The 12,930-nt window shown below is 46.2% G+C and overlaps 1 protein-coding gene across 3 annotated transcripts in view; it reads right to left on the reverse strand.

The window, feature by feature from the left end:
- The window catches only part of LOC311100805 (protein transport protein Sec24C-like), a 36,875-nt gene that overhangs the window by 16,152 nt on the left and 7,793 nt on the right, over window positions 1-12,930 (reverse strand). Inside the window, exons 3-15 of one of the 3 annotated variants that reach the window (XM_084141771.1) lie at window positions 12,766-12,846; window positions 12,289-12,421; window positions 11,747-11,913; window positions 10,992-11,657; window positions 8,570-8,712; window positions 8,153-8,221; window positions 4,818-5,057; window positions 4,497-4,635; window positions 4,299-4,414; window positions 3,941-4,065; window positions 3,637-3,828; window positions 1,919-2,129; window positions 1,532-1,702 (exon numbers count right to left, since the gene is read on the reverse strand). In XM_084141771.1, the coding sequence (XP_083997897.1) occupies window positions 1,532-1,702; window positions 1,919-2,129; window positions 3,637-3,828; window positions 3,941-4,065; window positions 4,299-4,414; window positions 4,497-4,635; window positions 4,818-5,057; window positions 8,153-8,221; window positions 8,570-8,712; window positions 10,992-11,657; window positions 11,747-11,913; window positions 12,289-12,421; window positions 12,766-12,846 (2,453 nt within the window). The remainder of the gene's footprint in view (window positions 1-1,531; window positions 1,703-1,918; window positions 2,130-3,636; window positions 3,829-3,940; window positions 4,066-4,298; window positions 4,415-4,496; window positions 4,636-4,817; window positions 5,058-8,152; window positions 8,222-8,569; window positions 8,713-10,991; window positions 11,658-11,746; window positions 11,914-12,288; window positions 12,422-12,765; window positions 12,847-12,930) is intronic. The other 2 variants (XM_084141773.1, XM_084141772.1) reach the window with 2 other exon arrangements.

Here is a 12,930-nt window from a genome sequence, read left to right on the forward strand (position 1 = left end):
AGGATTAAGGGATTTAGTTGTTTGTTTCCTGGGCAAAACCTCACACAGGTAAAGCGCTCACTAAACATTGCCTCTCCCACTGGATAGTGGGGGCTATTGCTTTGGCCTACACAAGTAAGGGTCTTTAGTCTCCTTCTGGCCTACGGGCTCATTCCACTAGAGGAATGGCTACGTCCTGGGCTTTATTTAAGGCCATATCTATCCAAAATATTTGCTCAGCAGCGAGTTGGGCTTTATGTCACGGCACCTACCCTGGCGCATACTGTTTTACGTGTAGGATCTTCTGAGGGGCAAAGCCCATTTGTGTGATATATAGCAAAGGACAGTCGGTCGTCAGGATAAGCCTGTCTGGCAATATGGGAGTCAGTATATCCCATAAGTGAAATACCGAAACAAATACTTGAAAGAGAACTTTAGGTTACGACTGTAACCCCGGTTCTCTGATAGTATGAGTGAGGTATTTCACCAGACCACCCTCCTTGCATGAGCGAGGAAGAGGTGTTGCTTATTTTTGAATGACTCAGACGTTGCGTTGGATCTTTTATAGGGTAGGAGGGACAACCTTCCCCGACGCACACGTCTCGACGTCCAGCCAATCATGGCTGGCGTAGTGTAATAAAGGCTTCTGACGAATATGCTGGGGCCGTATCCCATAAGTGAAATACCTCACTCATACTATCAGAAAACCAGGGTTACGGTCGTAACCTAAAGTTTAGAAATGTTTGCAAATGTATAAAAAACCCAGAACACAGTGGCCTCCATCATTCTTAAATGGAAGAAGTTTGGAACCACCAAGACTCTTCCTAGAGCTGGTCGCCCGGCCAAACTGAGCAATCGGGGGAGAAGGGCCTTGGTCAGGGAGGTGACTAAGAACACGATGGTCACTGACAGAACTCCAGAGTTCCTCTGTGGAGATGGGAGAACCTTCCAGAAGGACAACCACCTCCGCAGCACTCCACCAATCAGGCCTTTATGGTAGAGTGGCCAGACAGAAGCCACTCCTCAGTAAAAGGCACATGACAGCCTGCTTGGAGTTCGCTAAAAGGCACCTAAAGACTCTCAGACCATAAGAAACAAGATTCTCTGGTCTGATGAAACCAAGATTGAACTCTTTGGCCTGAATGCCAAAAGTCACGTCTGGAGGAAACCTGGCACCATCCCTACGGTGAAGCATTGTGGTGGCAGCATCATGCTGTGGGGATGTTTTTCAGCGGCAGGGACTGGGAGACTAGTCAGGATCGAGAGAAAGATGAACAGAGCAAAGTACAGAGAACACTTATGTAAATGTGGTTTCAGTAAAAATAAAAATCTAAAAACCTGTTTTGCTTTGTCATTATGGGGTATTGTGTGTAGATTGATGAGGGGGAAAAAAACTATTTAATCAATTTTAGAATAAGGCTGTAACCTAAGAAAATGTGGGAAAAGTCTAGGGGTCTGAAAACTTTCCGAAGGCATTGTATGGAGAGATATATATATATATATATATATAGAGAGAGAGAGAGAGAGAGAGATGTGTGTGTGTGTGTCTCACCTGGAAGTAGGTGTATTTGTAGATGGAGCCCCCAGTGGAGACGGGCACCACGCCAAGTGTTGCCACGTCGACATACTGGTTGGGAAACAGGAAGAGGTCCACACAGCAGCCCTGTGCTACACACTCCTTAGACAGGTTACTGTAGAAACCAGACTGGGGCTGGAACAGAGACTGGAGAGGGGGAGAGAGAGAGACTCATTGACAGAGTCATTGACCCAACCAATACCAGATGGAACACTTTCTCCAGAATGAGGGTTCTTTATGTGTTCTGTGTCTAATTGCAACAGTATCTGCCAACAGTATCTGCAATATCAGTTTACCTTCTCCTTGTTAGTGTGTGTGTGAGAGAGTACTTGTGTCTGAGTGTATCAGTGTGTTTGTGCGTACCTTCTCCTTGTCTGTTCCCACCAGTTTCTTGTCCTCTCTGTTCTTCAGTTTCCCAGGAGCCTCAGCGATGGGCAGAGTGGAGTGGAACACAAACAGCTTACCGGCACAGTCTGCAGCCTTCAGTGCCTCCAGTCCTGCCTGGATGACTGGTCCAAACACCGTCTCAGTCTCCCTGGTGTCTGCAAACATCTCCGGAATCTGGTCTAGCAAACTGACAAACACGCCAAATGAGTCTATGCAACTTAAACAGTTGCGATGCCTGGACAGATGAGACATCTGCTTTAATATATGTGATGGATATAAATATTAATGTGTGTATACCAGGGCTCCAGACAGCGACCATTTAGTAAAATTTTGCGACCCTTTGGCTTGGCTGTGTGCGTAAAACATTAAATGTTTCTCAATCTTCCTATTTTTTTTTTAGGAGGCTTAACCCATGATTTGGTCAAACAGTAAAGTGCATTATCCTGATGATTCATCTAATGAAAGTTTGTGCCCTGCGGCTGCCCCCCTGTTTCGCTGGGACCTGCTGCTGTGATGAGCGAGCCACTCTCACTGCCTTTCCCGGGAGAAAGAAAATGCTCAGGGAGAAAAAAATGCATTCTGATTGTATAACATTTCAAAATCCAATTGCAGGGTAAACACAGCTATCATGTGTAATGCTGAAGAGAGGAGGTTCTTAGCTTTCTGTAGGCTACAACTGCAGTTTTTTTTAGGACATTACATTTGCTGTTAGATTAACATATGGCAACTAGCAGTGGGTTTTATATTTAGAGAGTTAACAATCTAGCTAATGTGTTTTGAGTTTCCACTTAGGTGGTGAATTAGCCCCCCAAAACGTAGCATATGATATTATGCACATAAAGATGTAGGCAAATGAATCTCTATTGAACCTATTTTAACAGTAAAATATAACAATAGCCTAATTGTCAACCCGAAAGTCATGAAAATCACTGGAATAGGATGCACATCAAAATATTTTGAATCACAACATGTTAGAAGAAACAACTTATTTCTTAAATACCATCTCAGTAGTCGATTACACTTCTTAATAAAGCACTGAATTACTTTAAAAGATGATTAATGTCATGGGAATAAGATGAATAAAGTTAATATTCAGTTAAGAGTAATTAACACAATGCTTAGCATATTTATATGTTTCCCTTTACGTAAAATACACATGATTTCCAGTATTCTATTTGGGACAATCATTTGTGTACGCGTTGATGGTCACTTAGACTTTATACTGAATGTTATGGATTGTTCTCATATCTGTTGATAGTGAATGACTACAGACTGAAGGTACAAGGACCAAGGACACTGCTTGTTATTGTATTCTGTGACACTGCGTGATTCAGTAGCAACTGATGTGACGTCCTACTGTTTTACAGAACATTGGTGCTGTGAGATTAGAATATAACGGCTTAGAGAAAGCGAGTTACAAATGTTATTTGCTTCTGTTCTGGAGGTGTCTCCCTGTTGCAACTTCTAAACCAGATTTGATTTTGATTGACTTTCTGTGACTGCTCTTCTCTTTTATTCATCTTGAAAACCTTTATTACAATTACAAAAAATGATATTGCATGACGTCACATTTTTTGTTGTTACTGCGACAAAAAATCATGGGCTGGTGCCCCCAACTGAAAAACTTAGTGGCACCAGTGCCACGGCAGGAAACTGTTAGTCTGGAGCCCTGGTGTAAATGTATGTGTGCGTACCTCTCGATGACCATCCGGCTGTCGTTGACGCTGACCAGGAAGCCGTCGAGCAGAGGGAGGAACATGTCACTGACGTCACTGACCACCATCATCTGGGGCTGGGCCAGGCTGGACTTGACGTTGTAGAAGTGTAACACCTTGTTATAGGTCACAAAACCCACACGCACCACCGAGTCTGCCTCTGGATTCTCCCTGGAGGGTGAGCGGGGGAAGAGAGAGAGCAAATGTCATTCATTAGCTAGTGGGTGTGTGTGTGTGTTTACATGGGTGAATAGTGTGTGTGTGTGTGTGTGTGTGTGTGTACCTGGGCAGGTAGTCCAGTAGAGTCTTGAGCTCCTGACAGACTATGTTGACCATGCCGCTCTTCACGGCGTTGTAAGACACATCGATGAAGAAGATGAACGCTGGGGGCTGGGGGAGCTTATTGTTCTGAGAGAGAGAAAGAAGCAGAGAGAGAGTGAAAGAGAGAAGTATTTAGACTAGACAGTTCGCATATTAAGCATATTACATAATGGCACAGCTTTTCTTTGATGGAGAATCTCTGGTATGTGCCAAACTTGGTCATTGTGACGACAGACAGAATCTGGCTCATTATGAAAATCTTCTGGTCCAAATAGAACAAAGGTACAGGCCTCCAGTCTTTTATGAAAGTAGACACCTACCTTACAGTAGTCGACGGTGGCCACAAACTCGTAGCTGCCCTGAGAGAGCTCTGGCCTGTCATAGCAGTCCACCCTCTTCCCTGTGTGGTCCAGATGCTGGAAGTAGTGGGGAGGCACTATGGCGAGAGAGAGGGAGAGTTATAACAAACAAATTACAATACTGACCTCAGACACACACAAAATATCACACGCACGTACCCTCTGTGACACAGCTGCAGAAGCCACACTGGAAGCGGCGTCCACCCTCGATGAACTGCATGTAGGGACACATGTAGGCCTTACAGCGGTTACAGCGGATAGGACCGCCCTCCCCATGGTCCACAATGTACGGAGGCGTCTGACAGACAGAGGGGGGTTTGTTAAGCATCTTATAGTGTAGTTCAGAAATGGCAGATGCCTCCAATTCTTGAGAAAAATGAACATATAACGACAACAAAGAGAGAGCGGTAAGAGAGTGTTTTGAGAGAAGGAGAACAGAGGAGATAGGGGTGTGTGTGCGCGTATGTGTGTGCGTCTCACCTCGTCGGGGGGCAGCGTGGCCAGGGGTTTGATTACAGCGGCCAAGGGGACTTGGGACTGTTTGGCCATGTCGGCTGTGCAGGGCATGTTGTAGGCCGTACAGCGGATGAACCGCGGGCTGGCGTTGCCCTGGTCTTTCACCTGGAAGTTGGTGGTGACCAGGGGTGGAGCCTGACCTTTGACCCCAGTGGTGAACGGCTCACTGCTCTTGTTGACCCGGTCATCCTCAATCACCTGAATCTGAGGTAGAAAGAGAAAGCAAGTTTTACAGACACGCTAATGTTAATTTGATAGAGGGTGGAGTATAATGACATGCAGGGGAAGAGTCTCTCCATTACGCACAAATCTATTCTCCAGTGAGAGAGTAAAAATAGAACTCCCAAAGAGAACAGAGAAGATTAACAAAAAACCATTGAGGCCATCCTATAATAACACAATGACACAGCAACCATGGCAACACTGTAGAGTACAGTGCACAACACACCAAAACCACTAGGGAGGGCTTTATACTCAAATGTAGCATGATTGTGGACAAATAAACAATTCAACGAATTTGGGCTAATTTCAGGGTGCTAGGAATTGTGGGCAAATTTCAGGAATCAAGGAATTTGGGTAAATTTCAGAGTGCAAGGAATTATGGGTGAGTAGTGATTGAGACACTGCAGGCTGGCATGCGAGGAGAGGGAAAAAGGGTGGGGGGGGATCAGAACGCACCAATGACCTGTTGGTCAGACATAGAAACATTGGTAGGCTTCTGAGGGTCAGGGCTCAAAGGTTAGGGTGTAGCAGTTAGTGAGGAGACACACAGGAGCTTGCTAGGCTGGGGATAGGGTGTAGGGGTTAGGATGTAGACGGGGTAGTGCTGAGCTAAGTGCTTTTTGAGGTTGTTTCGTGATTTTTTTTAAATCACGGTTTAAAAAAAAAGAAACGTTATGTGGGTTTCATGCTGTAACATAGAACAAAAAATAATTGATGGTTGTGACTGCCCATTAATATCATTTATTCACATTACTTTCCTTAAATAAAATATTTTGGTTGTGTATATTACATTTGTTTTTAGCATGATGACTATTTCATTAATAAAAACTCAAATGATAGCAGTGACTGCCCATTACCGCTTATCACTTATTAATAGGCATCCTTTTCTCACATTACTTTACATTAAAAAAAATTCTCACTTTTTATTTGATGACTTTCATTTTGATTATTTCATTCCAAGTCATATAATCTCTGCTCAGGCAGTAGCAGTCAGCCATCTACACTACATGACCAAAAGTATGTGGACACCTGCTCATCGAACAACTCTTTAAAAAATCATGGGCATTAATATGGACTTGGTCCCCTCTTTGCTGTTATAACACTCCACTAGATGTTGGAACATTGCTGCAGGGACTTGCTTCCATTCAGCCACAAGAGCATTAGTGAGGTCGGACACTGATGTTGGGCGATTAGGCCTGGCTCGCAGTCGGCATTCCAGTTCATCACAAAGATTGTGTCTCCCGAGTGGCGCAGTGGTCTAAGGCACTGCATCGCAGTGCTAGCTGTGCCACTAGATATCCTGGTTCGAATCCAGGCTCTGTCGTAGCCGGCCGCGACCGGGAGACCCATGGGGCGGCGCACAATTGGCTCAGCGTCGTCCAGGGTAGGGGAGGGAATGACCGGCAGGGATGTAGCTCAATTGGTAGAGCATGGCGTTTGCAATGCCAGGGTTCGATTCCCATGGGGGGCCAGTATAAAAAAGTTTATGTATGTACTCACTAACTGTAAGTCGCTCTGGATAAGAGCGTCTGCTAAATGACTAAAATGTAAAAAATGTAAAATGTAATGTTCAATGGGGATGAGGTCAGGTCTCTGTGCAGGCCAGTCAAATTCTTCCATACCGATCTCGACAAACAATTTCTGTATGGACCTCGCTTTGTGCACAGGGGCATTGTCATGCTGAAACTGGAAAGGGCCTTCCCCAAACTGCTGCCACACAGTTGGAAGTACAGAATAATCTAGAATGTCATTGTATGCTGTATCGTTAAGATTTCCCTTCACTGGAACTAAGGGGCCCCAGACCAGTATTCCTCCTCTACCAAACTTTACAGTTGGCACTATGCATTGGGGCAGGTAGCGTTCTCCTGGCATCCACAAACCCAGATTCGTCCATTGGACTGCCAGATGGTGAAGCGTGATTCATCACTCCAGAGAATGCGTTTCCACTGCTCCTGAGTCCAACGGCGGTGAGCTTTACACCACTCCAGCCGACGCTTGGCATTGCGCATGGTGATCTTAGGCTTGTGTGCGGCTGCTCGGCCATGGAAATCCATTTCATGAAGCTCCCGACTAACAGTTATTGTACTGACGTTGCTTCCAGAGGCAGTTTGGAACTCAGTAGTGAGTGTTTCAACCAAGGACAGGACATTTTTACGCGCTACGCACTTCAGCGGTCCCGTTCTGTGACCTTGTGTGGCATATTACTTCGTGGCTGAGCCATTGTTGCTCCTAGACGTTTCCACTTCACAATAACAGGACTTACAGTTGACCGGGGCAGCTCTAGCAGCGCAGAAATTTGACGAACTGACTTGTTGGAAAGGTGGCATCCTATGACGGTGCCACGTTGAAAGTCACTGAGCTCTTCACTAAGGCCATTCTACTGCCAATGTTTGTCCATGGAGACTGCATGGCTGTGTGCTCGATTTTATACACCTGTCAGCAACAGGTGTGGTTGAAATAGCTGAATCCACCAATTTGAAGGGGTGACCACATACACTATATATACAAAAGTATCTCTGTGCTCTCCAAAGAGTCATCCTTCAGGCTAGAAAGCTAGTCTAGCTGGCTAGCTGCCTGCTGTCTGACAAAATCACTATTTCAGTAATTCTTCAAAGTAGATAAGGCATATTTTTAAGACTGCTAAATAAGAACTATCAACCAATAAGATGTATTGTCGGGTAGAGATACCTAAGCAACTGCTCTCTATCCCTCTCCTGTCTCTATCGCGCTTCCTCTCCCTGTCTGTCTGCCGGCCCCACAGGCTTGCCCGGGATAACAACCAATGAGAACAGGCAGCTGTAGCCACAATGGATTCTAGTCATTGTAATTAATTACCACGTTTTCTGCGGTTAACTATGATGAGTTGGACAACATGAAATCTCTCTAGAGAAACTGCACATTGAGCTCACATAAAAAAATATAAATAAATGGAATTCAAATAATTGAACCAACGTCTGTCAATTAGTTATTTAAAAACCGTAAATAAATCAACATTTTAGTTAATCGCTCAGCACTAAGACGGGGATAAGGGGTTAAGGGGTAGGGGATAGGGGTTAGGAGGTAGACAGGAGACTTACTGGGCTGGGGATAGCGTCTGGGTCTATTCTATGTCTCGATTTCTGCACAGCCGGCAGCTCAGACGCTTGCTTTACATTCACAACAGAGATTTGTCCAGCAAATTATCAAATCAAACAAAACCAAAGAACACAGGGGACAGAGAGAATAGGATGTAAATAACTCAGTAGCAGGATTATTAGCTCCCTGACTGTGATTCTGGGATTATTGGTTATAGATTAGTCAGTCATCAGAGAGAAGGCAAGCAGATCATCTGTGTTTGATACACATGCTCAACTTAGACTGGGTTACACTGTTAGACTGCACACACAAACACATAACATACAGTCCAATACCTAACATCATTATCACCAATACACATCACAAGACAAAGTGTGTATGTGTTACCAGGATGGGGACAGGGAGTGTGTGTGCCTTACCGGGCTGGGGATGGAGTCAGGGTCCAGTCTCTTCTGTGCGGTGGGAGCGGGTGCAGGGGCAGGGCCTGCTCCGTAGTTCTGTTGCCCGGGATACTGCGGGCCTGCATAGCCGGGCTGGGGCCCTCTCGGCTGCCCAAACGCACCTGAGGAGGAAAGTATTGATTGATTATAAACTCTCTACTGGGTGGGCTTACGTTAATTAGAAATGGCTACCCAGACTACCTGCATTGATCCTTTTTTTTGTTTTTTGCACTAACTCTTGCACTGACTATGACTCTATCCATACACTCACACATTCTTACACTGACACTCCAACACACACACTACCTACGCCCACAAACAAACACATGCATACTGACGCCACACACACTTTAACACTCACATAAGCTGCTGCTATTACAGTGGGGGAAAAAAGTATTTAGTCAGCCACCAATTGTGCATGTTCTCCCACTTAAAAAGATGAGAGAGGCCTGTAATTTTCATCATAGGTACACGTCAACTATGACAGACAAATTGAGGAAAAAAAAAATCCAGAAAATCCCATTGTAGGATTTTTAATGAATTTATTTGCAAATTATGGTGGAAAATAAGTATTTGGTCACCTACAAACAAGCAAGATTTCTGGCTCTCACAGACCTGTAACTTCTTCTTTAAGAGGCTCCTCTGTCCTCCACTCGTTACCTGTATTAATGGCACCTGTTTGAACTTGTTATCAGTATAAAAGACACCTGTCCACAACCTCAAACAGTCACACTCCAAACTTCACAATGGCCAAGACCAAAGAGCTGTCAAAGGACACCAAAAACAAAATTGTAGACCTGCACCAGGCTGGGAAGACTGAATCTGCAATAGGTAAGCAGCTTGGTTTGAAGAAATCAACTGTGGGAGCAATTATTAGGAAATGGAAGACATACAAGACCACTGATAATCTCCCTCGATCTGGGGCTCCACGCAAGATCTCACCCCGTGGGGTCAAAATGATCACAAGAACGGTGAGCAAAAATCCCAGAACCACACGGGGGGACCTAGTGAATGACCTGCAGAGAGCTGGGACCAAAGTAACAAAGCCAACCATCAGTAACACACTACGCCGCCAGGGACTCAAATCCTGCAGTGCGAGACGTGTCCCCCTGCTTAAGCCAGTACATGTCCAGGCCCGTCTGAAGTGCATTTGGATGATCCAGAAGAGGATTGGGAGAATGTCATATGGTCAGATGAAACCAAAATATAACTTTTTGGTAAAAACTCAACTCGTCATGTTTGGAGGACAAAGAATGCTGAGTTGCATCCAAAGAACACCATACCTACTGTGAAGCATGGGGTTGGAAACATCATGCTTTGGGGCTGTTTTTCTGCAAAGGGACCAGGACGACTGATCCGTGTAAAGGAAAGAATGAATGGGGCCATGTATCGTGAGATTTTGAGTGAAACCCTCCTCCCATCAGCAAGGGCATTGAAGATGAAACGTGGCTGGGTCTTTCAGCATGACAATGATCCCAAACACACTGCCCGGGCAACGAAGGAGTGGCTTCGTAAGAAGCATTTCAAGGTCCTGGAGTGGCCTAGCCAGTCTCCAGATCTCAACCCCATAGAAAATCTTTGGAGGGAGTTGAAAGTCTGTGTTGCCCAGCGACAGCCCCAAAACATCACTGCTCTAGAGGAGATCTGCATGGAGGAATGGGCCAAAATACCAGAAACAGTGTGTGAAAACCTTGTGAAGACTTACAGAAAACGTTTGACCTGTGTCATTGCCAACAAAGGGTATATAACAAAGTATTGAGAAACTTTTGTTATTGACCAAATACTTATTTTCCACCATCATATGCCAATAAAATCATTAAAAATCCTACAATGTGATTTTCTGGATTTTTTTTTCTGATTTTGTCTGTCATAGTTGACGTGTACCTATGATGAAAATTACAGGCCTCTCTCATCTTTTTAAGTGGGAGAACTTGCACAATTGGTGGCTGACTAAATACTTTTTTTCCCCACTGTATCTATCCTGTTGCCTAGTCACTTTACCCCTACCTATTTGTACATAGCTACTTTAATTACCTAGCACTCCTGCACATTGACTTGGTACTGGTACTCCATGTATATAGCCATGTTATTTTTACTCTTTATTGTTATTCACCATTTATTTATTACTTGTGTCACTATTTCTATTTTTTATCTTCATTTTTAACTCTGCATTGATGGAAAAGGTCCCGTAAGCAAACATTTCACTGTTGGTCTACACCTGTTGTTTACGAAGCATGTGACAAATAACATTTGATTTGATTGATTTGACTACCATGACATCTGATTTTCACATCCACTCTATGACTGCCAACTAGATTTCATTACAAAAACTCCAGACTTGCCAAAAGCAAGCTAGCGGTCTAGTAGAAGTTGAACAGGGGTTTGAACATGGTGTACTCACCATTCTGCTGGGGTGGGTATCCTCCCTGCATGCCAGGCTGAGGAGGGTGCTGTTGCTGCATGGGGGGCTGCTGCATGGGGCCGGGGGGAAGGTGATTGGCCTGCTGCTGGGACATGGAGGGGGGTGGCATGGGGCCTTGAGGAGAGGGCTCAGAGTGGAAGGGAGGGGGCCCGGGTTGGGACGGGGGCTGGGGGCCTGGGTACTGGGCAGGGGGTATAGAGATAGGTGGGAAGGGGCCAGATTGGGAGGAGGGAGGGGGGCCTCTGGGGGGGAAGGAGTGCTGGGTGTGAGGAGGGGGGCCAGAGTAGGAGGCCTGGGAGACTGGAGGAGGGGCGGAGTTGGGGAAGGGTTGTTGAGCATGGGGAGGGGGGCCAGGTGGGAAGGACTGCTGTTGAGAGACTGGAGGGGCCTGGGGTTGGCTGAGAGGGGGAGGGCCCGAGTATGGAGAGGAGGAGAGGAAGGGTTGGGAGGGAAGGTGGGCAGAGGAGGCGAAGGGTTGTTGTTGGGGCGGAGGGGGGACACTATAGTAAGGCTGGGGGGCGGCAGGTTCACTGGGAGGGGGAGGCTGGGAGGGGGCAGCAGACAATGGGGGAGGAGCTTGCGTATAGGAGGGAGGGGCTGCAGCGGAGTATGCACTGATTGGAGGCTGGGAGCTGGGATGGCGAGCTGGAGAAAGAAAATTCAGGTAACTAGGGTTGTGTTTAGTAGGTGCAAAGTTTAGCACGAAATTCGTCAATCAATCAATTATTTCTTACCATATCCCAGCCCAACAGAGGTGGGGGGGCCGGACCCGATCTGCATCCCTGACATCTGATTGGTCACCTGTTGCATGGGGGGCTGAGCCCCGTACTGCTGGGGGTAGGAGGGGTGTGGCCCGGACAAGTTCATAGCACCTTGGCTATACGGCTGAGACACAGGCGACCTGGACACACAAACAACTTACATTTACATTTTAGTCATTTAGCAGACGCTCTTATCCAGAGTGACTTACAGTTAGTGAGTGCATACATTATTTTTTATTTTATTTTTCATACTGGCCCCACATGGGAATCGAACCCACAACCCTGGCGTTGCAAACGCCATGCTCTCCCTGCCGGCCATTCCCTCCCCTACCCTGGACGACGCTGGGCCAATTGTGCGCCGCCCCATGGGTCTCCCGGTCGCGGCCGGCTACAACAGAGCCTGGATAACTTATGTCACATACACACCTTTCTTCACACACACATTTAAAGATTTGGACACACACACACAACCGCTGTCTAGTATATACACTGTGTGTGCGTGTGTGTGGTCTGACCTGTGAACTGGCTGGGACATAGAGTGAGCCATAGGTGGGGGTCCGTTCTGATTGTCTCCCTGGGGATACTGGGAGTATGCCTGGGGGGTGGAGACTGGACGGGGGGCAGAGGTAGGGGAGCCTCTGGCAGGTCCTGAGAGAGAGGGATGGGGGCGTTAGGCACCTGTCTGAAATGGCGACAGGTTTGAAACACAGCGGATGGCATTTGGAACGTTATGTAATCAGCTATGATGACCGTTATGTCATCAATGCAAGAATGCATTTCCAGCCAGAAAAACCTGCATAGATTTGCACCACTCGTTGGTAAAGTTAGTCATCCTGAAGGTAAAGTCATCTCATGTGAGAAACCTACATCTTAGATTTTGAACTTCAAGTGGGCCATGGGAACCATTGCTCTCAGCCAAATGATCAGCAGGCTGTAGAAGCATGTATGTAGGGGAAAGAGAGGGGTGGCAGAGAGAGAGAGAAAGCAGTTACCTAAGTCAAGAGGAGAGGACAGGTCAGAGACTGGGTTAGCTGCCACAGCCTTAGAGGGAAAACTGGCATAGGGAGAGTAACCTGAAAGACAAGAAAGGAGGGAGACACCGTGTACAGAGGCAGGAATAGAAATGCAGAAAGCCAGGGGGAAAGGAGGAACACATA

The sequence above is a fragment of the Coregonus lavaretus genome, assembly GCF_964263955.1.
Source record: "Coregonus lavaretus genome assembly, chromosome: 25".
NCBI classification, from domain to species: Eukaryota; Metazoa; Chordata; class Actinopteri; order Salmoniformes; family Salmonidae; genus Coregonus; species Coregonus lavaretus.